The 21,925-nt window shown below is 54.4% G+C and overlaps 1 protein-coding gene across 11 annotated transcripts; it reads left to right on the top strand.

Annotated features, from left to right (window-relative positions):
- The first annotated feature begins 670 nt into the window (after nt 1-670).
- Nucleotides 671-21,147, top strand: ARNT (aryl hydrocarbon receptor nuclear translocator). 11 transcript variants are annotated; one of them, XM_051774006.1, is made up of 23 exons: nt 671-777; nt 5,944-6,055; nt 7,185-7,229; nt 8,002-8,046; nt 9,142-9,186; nt 10,988-11,201; nt 11,610-11,823; nt 11,906-11,971; nt 12,091-12,190; nt 12,551-12,616; nt 12,747-12,832; nt 13,235-13,311; nt 13,458-13,592; nt 14,025-14,099; nt 15,028-15,179; nt 16,376-16,486; nt 16,666-16,741; nt 17,211-17,334; nt 17,608-17,707; nt 18,122-18,221; nt 18,483-18,642; nt 19,077-19,231; nt 19,964-21,147. In XM_051774006.1, the coding sequence occupies exons 1-23, from the start codon at nt 753-755 to the stop codon at nt 20,051-20,053; spliced, it is 2,373 nt and encodes a 790-aa protein (XP_051629966.1). In that variant the 5' UTR covers nt 671-752; the 3' UTR covers nt 20,054-21,147. The 11 variants fall into 11 exon arrangements, with proteins under 11 accessions (XP_051629966.1, XP_051629963.1, XP_051629962.1 ...); XM_051774003.1 differs by having other exon boundaries at nt 18,122-18,272; nt 19,080-19,231; XM_051774002.1 differs by having other exon boundaries at nt 18,122-18,272.
- The last annotated feature ends 778 nt before the right edge of the window (nt 21,148-21,925 follow it).

The raw sequence follows: 21,925 nt of genomic DNA, 5'->3' as shown, positions 1-21,925 counted from the left end.
CCCGTGAGCGTCCCCGGGTTGGGCGGGGGGGGCTTTCCAGAGGTTTTTCAGCAAAGGATGAGTTTTGGGATCCTGTTGATGCCCCCCAAATCCCAGTCCTGACCCAAAATCCTGCTCCAGTCCCCATCCCAGTTCCAATCGAAACTCCATGTCGTCTGAATCCTCACTCCCTGCCCCACCCCAATCCCAGTCCCAATTCCCACCCCAACCTAATTCCAATCTAAACCCTAAACTCCAGTCTCAATTCCACCCCTAATCCCCATCCCAAACTGAACCTGAACTCCAGTCCCAACCCTAATCCCAGTCTCAGTTCCCACCACACCCTAATCCCAGTCTAAACACTAATTCCCACCCCAATCCCAGTCCCAACCCTAATTCCAGTCCCAATCCCAATCCCAGTCCCCGTCCCGTGACGTCACCGAAACAAACCCCGCCCTTCGCAATGACCACGCCCCAAAGGACCCGCCCTCCATAAACCCCGCCCCAAAGGGGCGGGATCTTGCCTCCCTCGCCCCGCCCCGCTGCCCGCGCCGTCGCGTTCGCCCCGTACCCAGCCCGACCTTCAGACCAATAGCAGCGCCGCGTCCTTCCTTCGCCCCGCCCCCCACCCCTTGGCTGGACCAATAGAAGCGCCGCGGGGCGCTGGCCCCGCCCCCGGGGCGGTGGGGCTGCGCGGCCGGCGGAGGTTTTCCTGCGCCGCCATCTTGGTTCGGCGGAGCGGAGCGAGGAGGGGGCGGTCCGCGACCCCCGCCATGGCCGCCACCGCCGCCGGCGCCGGTGAGCACGACCGGGGGGACCGCGGGGGCCGTGAGCGGCCGGGGGTGGCTGAGGGGCGAAGGGGAGATGAGGGGGGGCTGAGGGGGGGCCGTGGAGGTCTGAGGGGCGAGGGGAAGCTGAGAGGTTGCGTGGGGGTCTCAGGGGGTCTCAAGGGTTGCGTGGCGCTTGAGGGGTGAGAGGGAGGTGAGGAGGGCTCTGGGGGGCGAGGGGGAGCTGAGGAAGTGTGGGGGGGTCTCAGGGGGTCTCCAGGGGTGCGCGGGGGTCTCGGGGGGGGTCTGAGGCGTGAGGGGGGGGCTGCGAGGGGCAGCTGAGGGGGTGCGTGGGGGTCTCAGGGGATGAGTGGGGAGTTTCAGGGGGTGTGAAGGGGGCCTCTGAGGGGCGAGGGGCAGCTGAGGGGGTGCGTGGGGGTCTCAGGGGGTCTGAGAAGGCCCTGGAGCCCTGAGGGGGATCCTCGGGGGCTGGGGACGGGGTGGGGGGGTCCTGAGGGGACCCTAAGAAGGACCCTCGGGGGGTCCTGGAGGGCTGGGGGACCCTGGGGGGGGCGTGGGGGGCCCAGACAGGGGCCTGAAGCAGCTTTGGGAGGGCTGAGGGATTTGGGGCCCCTGAAGGTCCCTGGATTTGGGGTCTCTGGAGCTGAAGGTCCCTGGATTTGGGGTCCCTGGAGCTGGAGGTCCCTGGATTTGGGATCCCCGGATTTGAGGCTGATCCCCAGATCAATCCTCGGGTTCCTCCCCTGTGTGCAGGAAGCTGCTCATCTCTGATTTTTTGCCAAATAAAGCCCAGAGTATGTAATTTTATCACCTTTTGGGCTAAATCGTTCTGAAATGAGTTTGCATCTGGGATGGTACAGCATCTGTGAAGTTGTACTGGATTTACAACGCGGTGGCCAAGATCAAAATTCGAGTTCATTTGTGTTTTCTGGGGTTTTTGATCTTCTGTCTTAGTGCTTTGTGGCTCATGGGACACGCTCAGGTTTGTCCAGGAGCGTTCCATGACCCAGCTGAACGATTATGGGGTTTTATTTTAACATTATAAGAAGTTTTTGTGGCTTTAAACGTGGAGAAAACATGTCAGGTCAGTCGTGTGTGAGGATTCTGAGAATCCAGGGAGGGAGGAAGAGACCTGTGGCTTCAAACTGTGTTTCCAGGCATTTGTGGAAGTGGTGCTCTCAGGGTTTCGTGATTTGTTGCGTAATAAAAAAGTTTTAAACAAATTCTCGAGGAAAACAGAAAGAACTTTCAACATCTGCGTTTAATATTTATAACCCTGGGCAGAGCGACCAGAGTTTGCTCAACCCTTTTGCACACTAAACATGGGGATTATTAGGAAAATAAACTCTGAAGGAGGATTCTCACAAATAATCTGGGTCTTCTTTCCCATGATGTTAAAAACCAGACTTCAGGGCTCCAGTGAATGCTGGATAATGCCCCAAAATGCCCGGAATGTCTTCCCAGCCCAGCTGGGCTGTGGGGAAAGATGAGGAAAAGGAACCACAGAAAGAAGTTGGAAGTTATTTGGGTGCTCAAAAAGTTACTGGAAGAATAACTTGGGACTTATTTATGTGCTCAAAGTTGTCGGAAAAGGCAGTTTAACTGTGGTTTTGAGCTAAAGGACACTTGAGTCGTAAAGAGTGGGGGGTTTGAAAGCTTTTGGTTTTGTCAATTTGATCAAGTTTGTTGGTGTTTAAATCTCCTGGTTGGGAGTGAAAAGCAAAGAGCCTCCACTGGCAGGGGAAGGCATGAAAAATACAACTACTTGCCTTACTTGCTTTATTTGACAGGTTTTAATATTCATTTGCATTATTGGGAGGTGTTTAGTGCTGGCTGGGTGAACACAGGAACATTTGGTTTTACAAAAGCTCTATTTCAGCCACTCAGCGATGGAAGAAACGTTCTTTTCCAGGTTTTTTACCTAATTTCTGTGTTTCTTCTCGGAGGAGGTTCCCCTGGGGATGAAAGTGCTGAGCTGGCCTCGCCTGGGAAGCTCAAACAACCCAAAAAACCTCCTACTTCCTTAAAAAAAACCCGTTTAATGTACCCGAGGCACAGAAATGGAGATGTTTTGTAAGCAAAAAGCCATAAAAGCAGAAATATCAGAGCCCTGTAGTTGTGAGTGAAATGCAGAGTAGTTTTAATGTGCTTTATCTGCTCCCAGACCTGCTCCTGACTCTTTGGGGACTTCACAAATGGTTGAATTTAAAGCAAATCTTGTTGTGTGTGTTCCCCCCCCCCCAGGCTTCTGCAGCAAAAGACCCCAGTTTTGGTGTGTTTTGTACAATAAAAATGCATTTCCAAGCTGCTGCAGCCCCTCTGGTAAATCCCAGCTGGGAGGATTTGCTGTAAATTCATTTTGGAGGGTTTTTTTTTTTTTCCCCTGTGGAGATTCCAGTGGTTGCAGCAGAGCCTTTCCCAGGAGAGCTGGGCCAGGAGCCTGGGGGGGTTTGGGATTTACAAACCTTTCCCTTCTGGCCTTAATTGGATTTAAAACGTGGGGAAGGGAAGCAGGGATTGGTTCTGGGAAGGGCTGGGACAGACACCCCACGAGGACGTTGGAAAAAACCCACCTGGGGCTTCCTGGGACTCTCAGCACTGCCTGTTCCCAAGGATTGTGTCTTTTTGGACACCTCCAGGAATGGTGGCTCCACCTTTTCCATTCCAGTGCCTGACCACCCTTTCCAGGAAGGAATTTTCCCTGATTTCCAACCTGACCCTCCCCAGGTACAGCTCGAGGCCCCGTTTCCTCTCACCCCGTTGTTCCCCTGGGAGAAGATCCCGACCCCCACCTGTCTCCCCCCTCTTCCAGGGAGTTGTGAGGAGTGAGAAGCTCCACCAGCTGCTCCAGGAATCCCCACTGAGCTCACTGGGACAGAGCTGGTGTTGGGATCGGGGAGAAAACAAGGCTTTGGGAGGAATCCCGGTGTTTCTGTGCACATCCCGGGGATTCCAAAGGGTGAAAAAGCCAGAGCTCTTGCCATGCCATCTCCCTGCCCGTGTTCTCCCTGGTTTTGGGGGGATGGAGCCACACTGATGGCAAAACAGGGGCAGCTCCTGCTGCCAAATCTCAGGGTCTTTCCCAGTTTTCCCCTTGTGCCAGAGAGGGGAATGTCTCCCAGTGGGAAGCTGAAGCCCGAGGTGAAGGGGGTTCCTCTGGGGTGCTGATCCAGGCACTGGGCTCCTTGGAAGTTGCCAAAGGCTCTAAAAGCAAACAGCCATTCCTTGGGAGTTGGGATCAGAGGAACAACCCGGTGTCACTTCCTTCCCCTGCCCAGGGCGGAAATTCCTTCCCCTCCATAAAGGGATTTTCCGGCTCCAGGAGCTCCATTTGTGTTCCCACCGTGCTGTTGAACAGGGCTGAGGAGAAGAACCCTCCTGCCCTGCTTTATTCCCACTTGAAACTCTGTTTGGTTGAACAAAATCCTGGGATATCACCTTGGCACCTCACTTGGGAATCCGGGATGGGGCACAGGGGTGTCCAAGCAACCCAAAATCGAGCGCAGAGGAGACAGGGAAGGGTTTTCCCCCCCTGGTTCTTTGTTCTCCAGTTGTATTTAGGAATTCCAGCGGATCCTGGTGTTCCACTGCTGGAGCTGGTGTTGGATGGGGTGTGCTGGCTCCTGCTGTTCCTTGGGATTGTTGTTGTTGGCTCCTCCAGCTGCCAAGTGTTGAGCTGGATGCTTATCCCATACCGTAGCCACCCCTGGGAAATCCTATGGATTGGCAAGGAAAAAACTCCCTCATCAAACCAGCTGCTTGGAGGGAAGCAAACGGGGCAGGCAGAGGGGCTGGGAATGGGAATGGGGTAAAACCCAGCTGATTTGGGAAGAAACAGCAGGAATCTGGGAGCGTGTTTGCTGCGAGGCCCAGCCACACTTGTACCGCTCCACTTCCAGCTGCAAATCATCCCGCTCTGGAAGCGAAATTAAACCCGTGCTGGGCTCAAATCTGGCTCTGGGAGCTGGAGGGAAAACTTGGGAAGCTCAGCTTAACCCCCAGTGTTTTCCTGAGTTCTTTAAACCCGACCTCAGGTGTTCAGTTTGTCCCCCCAGCTGTGGCCGGTCCCTGCCCGAGCTGCCCCTGGTGCCGCTCGCTGGGGTTTGGGAGCCCAGCCCTGGGGTTTGGGAGCCCAGCCCTGGGGTTTGAGAGCCCAGCCCTGGGGTTTGGGAGCCCAACTCTGGGGTTTTTGGGGGCGTTGGGGTGGGTTTGGGGCCTCTCTGCTTTGGTAAAGCACAAGTGGTTTTGCTTCAGGCTCCGCTTGAAAGGCTGTGGTGGAGATTTTCGGGCTGGAGTGACCGTTTTGGGGCAGTTCAGCAGCAGATTCATGACCATTAAAACAAGCACAGAGCTGACTTATTTCAGAAATGGGGGAAAGTGGTTTATAGTGGATTTAAAAACTCCTTCTGTGGTGCAGAACAATCTGATTTAGTGCAGGGGGACGTGAGTTGCAGCTCTTGTGATGTGGTTTCAGCATAAGCCAGGCTGAGAAATGGCTCCAGAGCCCGTGATCCATTCAGGATCTGTGATCCTGAACAATCAGGGTTAGGGAAAAAGAGGAAAACGAAATCATGGAACCTCAGACTGGTTTGGGGTGGAAGGGACCTTAGAGATCCCCTGGACCACGGCTGGGACACCTCCCGCCAATCCAGGGTGCTCCCAGCAGCTGTGGAAGAGCAGAGGCAGGCGGGTGATGGTGCCACTGGTGCCCACTGGTCTGTACTGGTGCAGACCAGAAGGGATCAGCTGAACCAGGGCGGGTTTGAGGCACTTTTGGAGCGTTTTGGGTGATTCTTTGTCTGGGATTGGAAAATAAACCCTCTGTAGGTTGGTGTGTGAGGGAAAGTCGCGGCTCAGCTCCTCCCCTGCTTCGTGCTCGTGCAGCCAGGGCTGAGAACGGGCTCCCAGCTGGCTCCTCCTCTCTCCAAAAAAGATTCCACATCTTTTAGCTTGGCAGCCTCGGCGTTCCAGCCCGGGGAAGCAGCAGCGTGTGCTCCGCGCCCGGAGCGGCCCACGACAGGACACGGGCACACCTCGCCCCAAATCAGCCCCTGCAGATGCTGACACACCACTGCTTCTAGTGGGGAGGGTGTTCCCCTGAACCAGAGAGAGGGGCTTGGACAAAATCCTGGTTGATTTTCCTGTTTGTTTGGGTTTTTTTCCCTCTCCTGTTCAGAAATGGCATCGGACGTTTCCTCGCTGGGCGCAGCCGTCGGCTCCGGGACCCCCGGATCAGGAGCCCAGCCTGGAGGGGCCGTGGCTCAGAGGGGCAGCAAGAGGAGACCTGGGTGAGTGTGTGCTCAGGGAGGTGCTTTTTGGGGGAAAAGGGGCTTTTTGGAGAAACTTTTGGCTGGGAAGAGCCGTCAGCCCTGGGAGGGGGAAATGTGGCTGGTCCTGAGAAGTCTCCTCCAGGGGTGGGATTTATCCAGCCCTTTCCTTCGTGGTGATATCTTTGGGCCAGATACACCCCTTAAAGAGGAGGTTAAATTCCATCTCAAACAGGCATTGAAAGCTGAGTTGCACCTTGGAGGAGGAGCAAACACACACCAGGGATTGAGAGAGAAACAGGAGTCGCTGAAGCAGCAACAGCAGCTGCTGCGGGATGTGGAGGAACAGGGAATCTGGATTTTGGGGCCTTACTCCAACCTTTGCAGCTGTGCCGTCCCTGGGAGGGGTGTGGGGAAGCCACAATGTGCTTGTGGGAGGCTTTTTGTTTGCTGAAAATGCCTTTGCAGATTCAAAGGGGCTAGAGTGGCTGTTCCCAGATTCCTGGCACGAGAAATGGCCTCGTCATTTTTAAGCAAACCAAAATCTGTTCCTGGCCCTTCCCAGTCACTCAAACTCTTTCCTTCAGCCCCATTTGCTGGTGCTCCCAGTCCCCTGCAGCTCCTCCCACCCTCCCTGCTCCCCTGCATTCCTGGTTTTCCATCCCAGAAGGAAAGGTGGGAAATCCTTCCTGCTTGTCAGAACTGGGGGTTTGGCCCTGTGTGAGCAAACAGGCACCAACTGAACTTTAACTCCGGGAAAGTTTTACCCTCTTCTGGTTTTTTTTTATTTTAAATGCACCCAATGCAGGCTTTTGAGCTGGGAATGCTCTGTTTGATGGTCTCTTGAGCAGCCTGGCTGGCTCCCAGGAGATCCAGAGCTTTTGGAACAGGAGGCTGGGATGCAGTGGGTGCTCCAAGCGACTTTTCTTCCTTTGGAACTGTTTTTTTTCCTTGCTCTGTTTCTGATAGACACCTGAAGGAAACCCCTTTCCAGACTTTGTGGGTTGTTTCACATTAGGATCACTTAATTATTTTGGGAGTACTTAATTCTTCCTTTCAGGAATCATCTGCATCCATAAGGACAGACAGAGAAGCAACTTAAAGGAGACACCACTGGGTTAGTAATGTTCTTCTTCCTTTTGTTTTTCAGGCTGGACTTTGATGATGATGGAGAAGGGAACAGTAAATTCCTCAGGTGAGGGAGAACGTGGCATCCACAAATTTCTGTCCTATGGTCTTGGGGCTGTCTGTGTGTTTTCCCTGGAGCAGGATCTTGCTGCTCCTGTGGCTTTTCCTCTCTGGAAGCAGCGGGAAGTGGCTCCACTTCCTTCAACTCTTCCCTTTCTCCCAGTCAGCAGAAATCTCCCATCTCTGCAGCTTTTGCTGCTGCCTCAGACACGTGTTAATTCACCCTCATCTGTTGTAAGGATGCTTCAGTTCCAGAGGCATCCTTATTCCCAGGGAGCTGGCAGGGCTGCAAGGGTCTCCTCGTGCTCCATATGGAACACAGAAGAGCTGGAATGTCTTGGGTCGTTTATTTGCAGCCTCATTAAGTGGTTTAGGATTGAATGATGAGACTGGAACTCCACGGGTTCCAGTGCTTTAAGGAGGGCTGTGGGATGGCTCCAGGATGAATGTAGGATTTACCTATGGAAACCCCTGGGATGAAGGTCTTGATCTGGGTGACCTTTATCCTGCAAGTGCAGTTTAATATATTCCTTTTTATGGGATTGAGCTGAGTGTGATCCCTCCCATCCCTAATAGGAATGTGGGGTGGAAAACCCCATGGAGGGGATGCCCAGAGCTCAGCCACGGGGTTTGGAGGAGACAACTGAACACTGCCCACTCACAGCCAAGTTTTTAACACCAGGCCCTCTTTGTTTGATTTATTAAACCTTGATTTCTTCATGGGGTTTTTTTTGAGAAAGAAGGAATTGTAAACCCTTTACCCTCTCCCCTTCTCCTAGATGTGACGATGACCCGATGCCAAACGATAAAGAGAGATTTGCCAGGTAAGGACTTGCTGGTTTGGAAGCTTTTTGTGCCAAAACCCCTTGACTCAGGAGGGATCCTGCAGCACCTTTCTCACTGGCCGTTGGATCATCTCCCCCTGAGGGTGCTCCAGAAGATCCACACGTTTTCCTTGATGGTTTTGGACAGTTCATGGAGTGTGATGAAGTGACGTTGCTCTTTTGCACCCTTCCTTTCAGCTCTGGCCTCGGCCTCTCCCTCTTCTCTCCTGCTCCAGGAACTTGCAGAGATACAAGTTTCCTGCTTGGTTACAAGTTGTCCTCGAACAGGGTTTCCTGGGGTTGTGTGTTTTGTGGGGAATTGGGCAGAAGCTTTACAAATTGGGAGTTTCCCCGGAGATTGTAGGGAATGTTTTGGCTCTTGATGCATTTTTGGTGTCTGACAGTAGCTCTGACATCCAACCTAAACCTCCCCTGCCACAACTTGAGGCCGTTTCCTCTCGTCCTGTTGTTATCTGGGAGAAGATCCCAAACCACCTCCATCTCCAACCTGCTCCCAGGGAGTTGCAGAGTGAGAAGGTCCCTCCTGAGCCTCCTTTTCTCCAGGCTGAGCTCCCTCAGGAGTTCTCCAGCCCCTTCTCCTGGTGCTCCAGCCCCTTCCCCAACTCTGTTCCCTTCTCTGGACACGCTCCAGCCCCTCAGTGTCTGTCTTGCCCTGAGCTGCCCCCAGCACTGGAGGTGCCCCAGCAGTGCCTAAATTGGGGGTCTCTGCCCTGCTGTTCCCTGCAAAGGGCTGCAGGGAATTCCAAGCTGGGATTCTCCAGCTTTTTAAAGTGGTTTGAGTCATTCTGAAGTCAAGCAAGTTAGAAATATGTTAGAGAGAGTAGAATATTTCTAACATTAGAAACTGGTGAGCAAATTAGAACTCAGTAAATGTCTTAAAACTCCAACACACATCAGGCACCAATTAAATGTGGAGTATTGCAAACTAATGACTGTTTTATTTTATGGAACTGCTCCTCTGCAAAACAGACCTGTCCCTAGGCTGGGTTTCCTAGTCCATCTTTCCATTTTTATTTTTCCATTTCTTTCAGCTTTTTTTCCATTTTTAGCTTAGCTGGCTGATTTTATTTTTAGGTCTGATGATGAGCAGAGTTCAGCGGATAAGGAGAGACTTGCCAGGTAGGAGAATGGAGATTTCCAGCATGGACAAGCAGAGTTTTCCTTTCCTTAATGTCTCTCTAGGCATCCCTTCTCTTTTTTTTTCCCTCCCCCCTTCTTCCCTCATCTGCTGCAGAGGACTTAACAGACTCCTGGAAACTGCTGTGGAATTGAAATTAGGAGGGGAAAGGCATTTAGGAAAGGCACATCTCATCCTTGGGAGAGTGTTTTTAGGGAATGCACAGAAGGATCTATTTGCCAAAGGCCCCAGGGTTGGGCTCTTGCTTTCCCACCTGTGCTAAACCCAGCTTCCCTTGTCCTGCATCGAGGGCTCACCTGGGAAAGGTTTGGTGTCCCAGGAATGCTGTTGGACTCAGGGAACAGGCACAAAAAGGGGTGTTACTTCAGGGACCTGTTGCTCTTTAAGGCTGTTCCACCCCAGACTTGTTCTGAAGCAAAGCCCAGGACTAAAGAGTCCATCCTGGGTGCTGAGAATGCCCCAGTTTTGGGCAGTTTGTTGCCCTCTGGCTGTGTTTGAACCCAAACCTGCCCCCCCAGGCAGCCTCTGGTGGCTGCAGTGTGCCTTGGGAGATCAGGAAGCCATGGAGGTGAGGCCTGGGAATACAGGGAAGCAGCAAAGCTTGCCAAGGGATTGTTCCCTGGAGCCTCTACTGAAGAATCTCTCACAGAGCCATGGAATGGTTTGGGTTGGAAGGGACCTTAAAGCTCATCTTGCTCCTGGCAGGGACACCTCAAAGGTGAGGTCACTGAATGAAGGAATGAGAGGGGAGGTCACTGAGTGTTTGCACACACCTGGTAGTGAGAAACGCTCCATTTTTGTATTTATCCTCTTTATTCACCTGCCTGTCCTTGTTCCTTCCAACACCTCCATCTCATTTCACTTCCCACCGTGCGCCTCCTTGCACCCCATCCATCCTCCTGTACAGGAAACCTGGCTCTTGAGCTCTGTTTTGGAAAACCCACCTTAGGAACCCAGTTAATTGACGTGTTCTGGATAAAAAGAAGCAGGTTCTGGCCTGTGGGGTTTGATGGGGGCTGTGCCCTGTGAGCCAAAGGGGTGCCAAGAACCTCTTTGAGGGGGCAGGAATCGCCGTGGTGTCTCTTTAGAGGTTGGTGTTGCCTGGCCCATGGGCTGCCCAGGTTGATCTGGGCAGAAATCAGGTGTGACCTGCTCTCAAATTTCCCTCCTGGGATTCTGTGAAAGGCTCTCAGTGTGACAGAGAAGTGTCTTCCCCAAAGCACCACGAGATGAGACTCAGCTGATTGAGGTTCCTCAGAATCCTGGAATGGTTTGGGTTGGAAGGGGCCTTAAAGCTCCTCCAGTCCCACCCCCTGCCATGGTCTGGGACACCTCCCACTAGCCCAGGTTGCCCAGAAGAGCAGTTGCCCCAGTTTTAGCTGCAGCCGAGCTCTGGGTGTGCGAGGGGTGATGGTGGAGGGGATCTCAGGGATCTCCTCCATCCTGGGATGGACAGTGGGGCTCAGTCCCCCTCACCTGCACTGCTGAGAGCAGAGGAGGAATCCCTTTGGCTTCCTGCACGCCGTGGAGTGGAGGGGGAAGCCAAACCAGCTCCTGCTGGTCCCGGGGAGCCGCTGTGACTCCGAGCCAGGTCCTCAGCCCAGAAGGTCCAGGTGTAGCCTCTCCCCTCGCCCTCGTCCCCGCTCCCTGTGCACGCCCAGCATGTGAGCCTTCCTTCCTGCTAACCCGGCGGTGCATCTCCGTGCGTGGCACCCGTGCCAGCCTTCCCACGGTGACTTCATCCTCCTCCTCCTCTTGTGTCCCCCCCCGGGGCTCCTGCAGGGAGAACCACAGCGAGATCGAGCGCAGGAGGAGGAACAAGATGACCGCCTACATCACGGAGCTGTCGGACATGGTGCCCACGTGCAGCGCCCTGGCCCGCAAGCCGGACAAGCTGACCATCCTGCGCATGGCCGTGTCCCACATGAAGTCCCTGCGCGGCACCGGCAACACCTCCACGGACGGCACCTACAAACCCTCCTTCCTCACCGACCAGGTCAGGGCTGGGCACGGAGCCGTGGAAAGGGGGCGGGTTGGGAGGGACCTCAGAGCCCGTCCGGTGCCACGGGGACACCTCCCACTGCACCAGGTTGCTCCGAGCTGGCCCTGAACACTTCCAGGGGTGAGGGAGCTTCTCTGGGTGACCTGTGCCAGGGCCTCGCCACCCTCACAGGGAAGAATTCCTTCCCGAAATCCCACCTAACCCTGCCCAATGGCAGTGTACAAACCATCACCCCCTGAAGGTCCTGGAAGGCCACAGTGAGCCCTCCCTGAAGCCTTCTTGGCTCGATGCTGGGAAATACAGCAGTCAGAGGGGAAAGTGAAACTACAGCGGGGCGGGAACGGGCGAAACCCGGGGCAGGGGGTCTGGCCGTGGAGCTGAGGGGTGTCCGTGTGTCCACAGGAGCTCAAACACCTGATCCTGGAGGCGGCCGACGGCTTCCTGTTCATCGTGTCCTGCGAGACGGGGCGGGTGGTCTACGTGTCCGACTCCGTGACCCCCGTCCTGAACCAGCCCCAGTCCGAGTGGTTCGGCAGCACCTTGTACGACCAGGTGCACCCCGATGACGTGGGCAAGCTGAGGGAGCAGCTCTCCACCTCCGAGAACGCCCTCACAGGTACAGCCCCCCCCCGGGGGCAGCGCAGGGCTGGGGGCGGGCAGAGCCCGGGAGGGCTCGGATTAAACCCTTCCCTTTGTAGAGGGAACCAAACCCTGGTGCCTTTCTACCAAGGATGCCGCAGCCCCCCCCGAGAATGCGTCTAAAGGTACCACACGGTGACACACTCGTGCCCTGCCAGTCTCCCAGTTCGATTCCTGGAGCCACACCTGTGCTGGGGGAAGGACTCCCAGTGCAGCAGCATCCCCTTGTTCCTCCTTTTCCTAGGTCGGATCCTGGACCTGAAGACGGGCACTGTGAAGAAGGAGGGCCAGCAGTCCATGAGGATGTGCATGGGCTCCCGGAGATCCTTCATCTGCCGCATGAGGTGGGAAGCAATTCCCTGGGGGAGTCTCTGAGCCTCCAGCTGAACTTGCTCCCTGGCCCCTCCACGCTTTCATTTCAGCTTTTTTTGGCTGGTTTTGATGTAAAATGATAGAATGTGGCTGGGCTTCCCATACAGCCAAGTTCTTGAGGTGTTTCTTTGCCCTGTTGTGCGAGATCCAGTTTAAAGTAATAATTAGTTTTGGCCCCACGTGTCACCTCCCTTGAATTCTTCAGCCTGAGGGCTTTGTGTGATGGAAATTCCCTTTGTAGGGGATGAACCTTCCTCTTCTTCAAGATACCCAAGATTATTTTCGTGTTGCCCATGAAAGATAAACCCTTTGCCCTCCTTTTTCTACCCCAGGTGTGGCAACAGCTCCGTGGATCCAGTGGCTGTGAATCGTCTCAGCTTCATGAGGAATCGCTGCAGGTAAATAATACCTGGAGCACAAACAATAGATTGATATAAATAACACATACATAAGTAATGCAAAAACCCCTGCTTTTGCTTCACCTTCCCCCACTTGAACCTGCAGCACAACCTGTTTCTCTCTCCCAAGGAATGGCTTAGGTGCAGCAAAGGATGGAGAACCTCACTACGTCGTGGTGCACTGCACTGGCTACATCAAAGCCTGGCCCCCAGCAGGTGAGGACTCACCTCAGGTGTTCAGAGGGGGCTGTTTTCTGTTTTTAAAAGCACTGAAGTGGCCCAAAGTTGCCAATTCCAGGAGCTGAACGTGCCAGGAGACGTTTTGCAAACGTTATCTGTCACTTTTATTTGAAGATTGAACTGATTTTTGCGAGCGCAGCATCAGAGATCTCTTGTCTGTAGAGGGTGGAAATAATATTAAACTGTCTGAAATTTAGAGATTTTGAACCCTTCTGGTGATAAGAGGGAGGGGGAGGCACCTTAATGTTCCAAATCCCTTCGTGGGGAAGGATATTGAGTTACAAGGAGGGGTGGAGAGGTGTTTTGAGGTCTGTTTCCTGTGAAATGAGCAGTTTTTCCTGCATTAACCCTGCTGGAATTTTTGACCCCCCTTCCCAGGTGTTTCCCTGCCTGACGACGACCCCGACGCCGGCCAGGGCAGCAAGTTCTGCCTGGTGGCCATTGGCAGGCTCCAGGTGAGTGTCCCCTTCACCTCCTCCAGCATCTCCTTGGCCTGGAAGCCCCCAGATTGGGACTGTTCCGTGTGAAAACATTTCCCTGGTGGCCGCAGAGCCCCGGCGCGGGGCTGGCATTGCCAACGCTGCCCCGTGTCCCCTGCCAGGTGACCAGCTCTCCCAACTGCACAGACATGAACAACGTGTGCCAGCCCACAGAGTTCATCTCCAGGCACAACACCGAGGGCATCTTCACCTTCATCGACCACCGGTGCGTGGCCACCGTTGGCTACCAGCCCCAGGTGAGCGCCCCGAGGGGCTCTGTGGCCCAAAACTGCTCCTCAGGCTTTCTTCTCCTTCCACATCTCAGCTCTGCTTTCACACAGAGCTGCTCAGCCACACCCAGGGCTTAACCCAGACGTGTTTCTTCTCCACCAGTTGCTTTTGCCATGTGTTTTTCCAAGCCCTTTGATCGTGGGAAGGCTGGGTGGCTCTGGATTATGTCAAATGTCAATTAAAGCCTTTTTTGCCTTAAATTGAGTTAAAGATCAAACATTAATCAACAGCTGTCGGGCTTCTCTTCAAGAAACAGCACGCCAGGCCCTGTGCTTGGGTTGTGTAACGGGGATCTGGGGGGGAAGGAGCAGGAACTACCTGTCCAAAGCAGGATTAATTGTGGAATCTGCCTGCCAGATGAACTGACTCGATCTCTCTCACGATTCCTTGAAAATCAGGAGCTTTTGGGGAAAGACATTGTGGATTTCTGCCATCCAGAAGACCAACAGCTTTTACGGGACAGCTTTCAGCAGGTGAAAAACACTGGAGCTACCCTTTGCATGCAGGGTGGGACTCAGGTTGGGACTGAGGCTGGAATTCAGACTGGGACTCTGAGGCTGGAATTCAGATTGGGACTGAGGTTGGAATTCAGACTGGGACTGAGGCTGGAATTCAGACTGGGACTGAGGCTGGAATTCAGACTGGGACTGAGGCTGGAATTCAGACTGGGACTGAGGCTGGAATTCAGACTGGAATGCCTCGGTGCTTGCAAAAGGGCAAAAAATTAATTGGAAAACCAAGAGGAAAAATAAACCTTAGGTAATTCTCCTTTGCAAACAGATCAAGTCATGTAGTTAAATACAGAACAAACCAGAAGCATCTGATGTCTTAACTCCTGAATCCCTGCTCTGGCTGCTGGTCCAGGCTGCCTTTAGGGCCAGGGATGTGGCTCCCAAGGGCCTGCTTGACTTGCTGTGCTCCTGTGGCTGAAACCCTGGTTCATCTCTAGGGCCCAGCCCAGTGCTGCAGAACCCGAAATGGAGGTGGTTTTCTTGCCCTGTTATTTCTGAGGGCCTTGGACTGGTGGCAGGGCAGGTAAGGCTGCCCCTGTGCTTTCATGACTCCAAAAACCAGCTGCTCATATCCATTGCTCCAAACCGTTGGAATCGGAGGCGACAGCATGTGTTCCATTTCTTGGAGGCTTTTTCATACATCCCACCAGTGCAAAGGCATAAGAGGAGTGAAGCCAAAAAGGGGATGTTTAGATTCCCCTCCTGTATCCTTTGGGAATCAAGGTGTCCCGAGGGAATGGTGCCATTTAGTTTGGGAAGGCTGAGACGTGCCAGGTTTGAGGCAAAGGGCCATCGCAGGGGTTTCGGGGGGTGGCTCTTGCTCAGGTTGCTCCTCGACACCCTTGGTCAGGTGCTACTCCTGGAATTCCTGGGGTTTTTTTTTTTTCAGGTGGTGAAGTTAAAAGGCCAGGTTCTGTCAGTCATGTTCCGCTTCCGATCCAAAAACCGGGAATGGCTCTGGATGAGAACCAGCTCCTTCACCTTCCAGAACCCCTACTCGGACGAGATCGAGTACATCATCTGCACCAACACCAACGTCAAGTATGTGCATGGAAAGATGACCTACCTGGGGGGGCTCCTGTCCCAGGATAACCGTGGGAGCCTTGGCCTCTCCCCCTCTCCAAACTTCCCACCGCTTTGCACAACCCTGGAGAAGTTCCCAAGTCCCTCGAGCTCCCGTTTCCTGGGCTGTGCCAGGCACTGGAGGACTTACAAAGTGCAGGAATTGAAGGACAGTCTTTGGCTGTCCCGTTGTGTGGCTTAACAAGCTGCCAAAATTCAGCTCCAGCAGTGCCTGAAGCCAGTGAGATCTGCCTCAGAATGTGGCTCTTGGATTGCTGTGACAGTCCAGGAGGTTACATATCCTTTGGGAATGGTGGGAGCTGCTCTCTCTTCCCGTGAGGGAGCTCCAGGCCTCTTACACAAGAGCAGCAGAGCCCCAGAATTCGTGCCTGTGTGTGCTTGATGTGGAGCTGCAGCCTTGGCAGGGGCAGCCACTGGAGTCTCCAGCAGGCAAACAGGAGGCTGGATTGCTTGGGAAAGGGAAACCCAGGAATCTGCTGCAGGCCTCCTGTCCCTGCCCCATGTCAGAGCTACCCCTTTGAGCTCCTTCATTCCACACACAGCCATTCCCACATCCATAATGCACCTCCCAAAGTCCCTGTGGAGCAGCAGTGTCTGTGCCTGGTTGTGTTTGAGGGGTGTTTTGTTCAGGGGCAGCTCTCCAGGTTGCATGTGCTGCTTCATCTTCAAGGTCAGGGCCTGCTGAAGCAGCAGCTTCCAAAAGAGACCCAGAAAACGCTGGATTTTTGTTAATTTATGGTGGGATTTAAGCATTTCACTGGGTTCTCACAGTTCACAGAAGAGCATAAAGAACTTGCACCACGTTTTGGGCTTAAAACCTGAAACTACTGGTGGTCTCTGAGTGTCTGACAGAGCTAAACTTCAAGGGTTTGGAGGTTCCCACAGCCTTTGCTTGTGCTTTAGGGATGCTGCAGATCCAACCACACTCCTGGTGCAGGTTATTAATTGCTCAGGGACTGAGCATGGGAGGCACAGCCCCCACCTCTGGAGCATCCCATTGCATGGCACCTCCTTCCAGGGACACCAGGTGGAAAGATCCTTCCCTCAAACAGGGGTTTACATCTTGCCCCAGGCAGCCACACCCAGATCCCAACTTTGCTTCCAGCTGGGATTTTTTTGAACCTTTTTTTTTCCTCCCTGTGTTTGCTTTGAAGGAACTCGAGCCAGGAGTCCCGGCCTGCCCTGGCAAACTCTCTGCCGAGGCCCCAGCTGGGGCAGAGCGTCAGCCTCCCCCTGGACATGGGCACAGCCCCACTGCCCTCAAGGTCAGGAGGTGCTCAGCTCCTTTTCCCATTTCTGCCCTGCTGCCACACCCCCCTCCATCCCCAAATCCCCCTCTGTGCAGCCAGGAACTCCAGGCTGATGAACCCCTGGCAGAGCTGATCCCTTGGGAATTCTCTCTGGCAGGCTGTGTTCTCCTGTTACAGACTCTTTTCTATTTTAGGCAGCAGCAGCCCCCACAGGCAGAGCTGGAAGTGGGCCCGGGAAGGGAGAGCCTGGCTGGGTATGAGCACTCCCAGGTGAGTCCTCCCCAGAGGAGGGGTTTGTTGTCCTGCTCGTGGTCCTGCTCTGTTCCTGTCCTGTTCTGTTCTTTGGGGGTTTAAAGGTGCTGGCACGAGGTTCAGGTGGGTCTGAGGGGAGGGTGTTTCTGCCCTTGGGTGTTGCTGGATCTGCTGCTTGATCCCAATATTTATCATGTGGAGTTGTAGAGTCATAGAATGGGGTGGGTTGGGTTGGGAGGGACCTTAAATATCATCCAGTTCCGTGGGCAGGGACACCTCCCTGGTTGCTCCAAGCCCTGTCCAACCTGGCCTTGAGCGTTTCCAGGGATGCACAGCTTCTCTGGGCAGCCTGTCCTGCTGTGCCAGCCCTGACTGGCCACGTTATCCCAATAAAACCCCGGAATGCCGAGCGCAGCCCGGCCCTCAGCCCTTCTCCGTGCTGATTCCCGCTGTGCTGAGGAGTGACAGGCCCCTGTCCCTGCTCCAGGTCCCTGTGCAGCCCGTGAGTGCTGCAGGCCCAGAGCACAGCAAGCCCCTGGAGAAGGCAGAGAGCCTGTTCAGCCAGGAGCGGGACCCACGCTTCGGGGAGATCTTCACCGGGATCAGCACAGGTGGGTGAGCAGGGCTCTCCTGGGCTGCTCCTCCTGCCTGCCCTGGGCACGTCCTTCCTGCCCCTTCCCAGGCTGTACTGGATGCTCCAACCCCAGGGAACCTTCATGCAGGTTTATTAGAAAGTGGAGGGGAAGTCAAATTAAACAGGGGTTAACAAAATCATCTGGGGTTGTGTCTGGAGAAGGAGCGAAGGAGTCCTCCTTCCCAGGGACACATCTCTTCCAGCTGGTTCCCTGTTGCCAGCCCCAGAATGTCTCATGCTCTCTCTGCAGACCAGAGCAAGGCCCTCCCTGCCAGCACCGTGCCGGCCAACCCGCCCCTCTTCTCCCAGGGAAACACCTTCACTGCTGCACGGCCCCAGGAGAACTTCAGGTGAGGCTTCACCTTCCCAATTCCCACCTCCATTCCCTCTGTTACATCCCTGTGCCTCCTGGGCGTGCCCAGGACCTGGGCTGGGTGAGGGCAGCCGTGCCCAGCACACCCAGCTCCACCCAGCAGCTCCTCCCAGTAGTGTCCCAGTATAGAATCATGGAATCATTTAGGGTGGAAAAGCCCTCTGAGATCATCCAGTCCAACTGTTACTGCCCAGTTCAGCACTAACCCCTGTCCCAGGTGCCACATCCACACGTTCTTGGAACACTTCCACCCTTCCCAGGGCGGCCTGATGGGCAGAGTTACCCCCCCAGCTGGGCTCATTTCCCTCCCCCAGTAACTCAGGCAGACAGATTTAGTGCCTCTCCCTCCTGCAATGCTCTTCCACGGGCTCAGACTCCTCTCCTCCCCCAGGAGCAGCAGCATGGTGCCTCCCGTGAACATCATCCAGCAGCAGCCGTCCCCCGCCGGCCGGATCTTATCCCAGATTTCCCGGCACTCCAGCCCAGCTCAGGTCAGCGGGACCACGTGGGCTGCAGGGACACGCCCGGTGTTCACACCCCAGGTAGCACAGCCCGAACCCTCAGCTGCAGGGTCCCCGCTGCCTTCAGACCCCGCTCTCCGGGGGGGGATCATCCCATTCCCACTCCCGGCGCCGCGTGTCCGTGGGCTTCCTCCTCCTCTGGGGCTACTCCGGCGACTCGCTGCCGAGCCGAGGGCCAGGGGAGATCCATCCCTCCTCCTCCTCCTCTCCCGTGTTCTTTCTCCCTCACAGCAAGTGGCGTCGCAGCCGGTGAAGACTCGGCCGCCCTCCTTCAGCATGGGGACGTTCCAGGGCACCCCGTCCTCCTTCGGCTCCATGACGGCCCCGGGATCCACGGCCTCTCCCACCGCGGCGCCGTACCCGGCCCTGGCCGGCCGTGGCTCCGGCTTCAGTGAGTGTGGCTGAGGGAGCTGGGGGCACCCCGTGGGTACAGCTGGGCTGGGACGTGCTCTCCAGGGGGTTTTGGGGGGGGTTTGGGGGAGCTCCCAAATGGGGAGAGCAGAGCTGGATCCCTCCTTTGACTGGTCACCCTTAATCACCCTCCAGCCACAGAGCTGGGCTCAGTGATCCTCGTGGATCCCTTCCAGCTCAGGAGGATCTGGGATTGTCCCAGCAGATGAATTTTGAACCGTGTCAAGGCTGACTGGGAGGAAACAAAACCCCCTCTGGGCGTCCCTTTGTTCTGCCCCGTGGCAACAAACCCACCACAGGAATTCCTGTGGGGTGACCCTCCCGGGGCACCACCCAGAGCTGTGCCCTTCCCAGTGCCACACAGTGCTCCTGGAGAAGCCCAGGAGCGATGCCCTGACCGTGTTGTGTGTCCAGCAGGCACGGAGGCAGCGCAGACCCCGGCCCCGTTCCAGCCCCGCGCCGCCGACGCCGTGGGAATGTGGCCCCAGTGGCAAGGGCAGCACCACGGCCCGGGATCCGGGGAGCAGCACGTGCAGCAGCCCCAGCCCAGCCAGCCCGAGGTCTTCCCAGTAAGATGGGGCTTTTTAACCTCCCAAATCCGGTGGGATCCACGGGGCTGAGGCGCCTGGAGCTTGTTGTCCCTCTGGTTCAGATGAACTGGGGAGGTCCCAAACTTCGGGATAACCTGATGGAGGTGGAAGTGGAGAGGGCAGGACTTGGCTGTGTGTCTTGGTCTGTTGCAGGATCAGTGTGAAATTCCAGTTGGATTAACCCTTCTGGTTCTAATTAATAACAAAAGAAAAGCCGCAATCCAATAAAATTAAGATAATTCCTGAGAATTCCTTTCCCAGGAGTCACCGATTATCCCTTAAATTTGCTGCTCCTTAAATTTGCCCTGGACACAGACCCTGTGTTCCCTTGGGAAGAGGACCATCTTGGTCCTCAGTACCTGCTCCAGCAAACCCACAAGTAAATTGCCAACATGATCATGGAATCATGGAATTGTTGAGGTTGGAAAAGCCTCTGAGATCAAGTCCAGCTGTTCCCCCAGCAGTGCCAAGGCCACCACTAAACTGTGTCCCCAAGTGCCACAGCCACATATTTTTGGACAGTCCCAGGGGCAGCAACTCTCCCACATCCCTGGGCAGCCTGTTCCAATGCCTGGCCATGCTTTCCATGGAGAAATTGTCCCGAATTTCCAATCCAAACCTCCCGGGCACCACTTGAGGCTTGGTTTGGTGCCTGATATTCCCTGATATTCCCGTGCAGATCCTGACTCTGTCCTTGTCTCCTCCTCTCAGGACATGCTGACCATGCTGGGAGACCAAGGGCCCAACTACAACAACGAAGAATTCCCAGAGTTGAACATATTCCCTTCTTTTTCCGAGTAAAACAAGCCTTAGGGGAGACACCATAAAGCTCTACAATACCCACGTGTAAAGGAAAACAGCCGAGTCTTTCTCTCCAAGAACTGTCCAAACTCTTCCCACCCTCTGGAAGGGGAGCTCCAAGGATGGGTGGCCGTGGAGGAGGAGGAGGAGGAGGAGGAGGAGGAGGATGGTGTGGTTTGGACACCTCCTCCCTGTGGGATTGTTCTGGAAGCTCCAGGACCTGAGTGCCACGAGACCGAAGGCCCCCGTGTTCCCGGAGCCGCTCCCAAGTGGATTTCCGTGGGAGGGATTCCTGGCTGGATCTCAGACAGCCCTTCCACGCTTTTTAAGGTGGCTGTGACTGGTTTTTATTTCATTCTCTGCCGTGACTTTTTTTTTTCTATCAGACACAAAACTCTTGAGGTTTTTTTAAGTATTTGGGAGAAGCTCTTCCGAGCGTTCTCCCTGTCAATACAATCCTGGAGGATGCTTGAGTAAGAATCCCTGTCCTGAGCCGGTGTTTTCCTCCTTTTTGGAGGGATTTTGGCTGGTCTTGGAGGGTTGTTACCACGTCTCCAGCCCAGGGTGCTCCACGTGGAGATTCCCACGTTTGTTTGGAATCTTCCCTCTCCTGTGAAACTGTGCAATGAAGTCAGTGTGACCCACAACCCCCCTCCCCACCCCGTTATCCCGGGATAATTAACGAGCCATAAAAATATTATCCATGTAGCTTTCTTCTGGATGCATCAATTTTTCCAGCTGGTGGGTTTCTGTGCTGCCACAAATTGATGTTTCAACAGGTTTTTTTGGGGGAAGAAACCTGCCCCACGCTGTCCATGGAATTTTATCCCATGGAGAGGAGTTTCCCTCTTGTCGTCTGGACGTAGGAGAATCCCTGGATTTCATCAGGGAATTGCTGAGGAACTGTGTATTCTCACTACCTTTGCTCACTCACCGTCTCCTTAAGGAAGAATTCCTGCCACGGGATGATCCTGTTGCCAAACCACGAACTGTAAGAGGAGAGCTGGAAAAGTAGGGAACAGAGTGATTTTTTTTTTTTATATATATATATATATATATAAATATATATAAAATTTTTAATTTTTAAACCTTGACTTGGAATCTTCTGGCTTTTTCTGTGGAAAAAAACCAAAAAAAACCAAAACCAAACAAACCAACTTGTGGCCAATCCTGCTCTCCTCAGGGGCTGGAAGAACAGTTTGATTCCCTCTTGCTTCAATTCCAGCAGGAAAATTCATTGCTGAGTTGGACTTGGAAGGAAACTTGGCACAAACAGCAGCGCAGGGGAAGAATCCCAAGTTTTCCTGGAAGCCTGGTTTTGTTTTAAATGGAATGTGGGTGTCTCTCCCTTTTCCCTGCATGTTGGGAGGGGGGCTCTGGGGACCCCCAGGGTGGTTGTGAGTGTCCCCTCTCTGCTGGTTTGGGGCAGGGAAGGGGGAGATTCCACCCCCACAAGAGCTGATTCCTGGATAACATCCACGTAGGGAAGTGTGAAACCTTTTTGTGTCACCAGCCCAGAGATTCCTCCTGTGAGTGGAGCAGGAAGCTTTGCTTTTCCCTCTCCTTTTGTTGGAAAAGTAAGATTTGAAAGCTTTAGGTTTATTTTTTTTGTTTTTTTTTTGTTTGTTTGTTTTGTTTTTCGGGGGTTTTTTATTCCAAATTTCTCTATGGAAAAGTGGGAACATCCCACTTGGAGCCATCCTGTGACCCACCCCTGTCCTGTGATCCAGGGACTTTTTTCTCCCAGCAAGATCCTCCTCCCCAGTCACATCCTGGGCCCTCCCCCTTGAGCTGTCAGAGGAGGAGGAGGAGGAAAATTCCCATTTCCCGATGACTCGGGTGTAAACACCCCCCCCTCCCCGGTTTTCCAAC

The sequence above is a fragment of the Manacus candei genome, unplaced genomic scaffold (genome assembly GCF_025592945.1).
Source record: "Manacus candei isolate 608988 ecotype Guabito, Panama unplaced genomic scaffold, ASM2559294v1 h1tg000184l, whole genome shotgun sequence".
Taxonomy (NCBI): domain Eukaryota; kingdom Metazoa; phylum Chordata; class Aves; order Passeriformes; family Pipridae; genus Manacus; species Manacus candei.
Note: the sequence above shows the minus strand (reverse complement) of the source record. Positions and strands in the feature narration are given on the sequence as shown.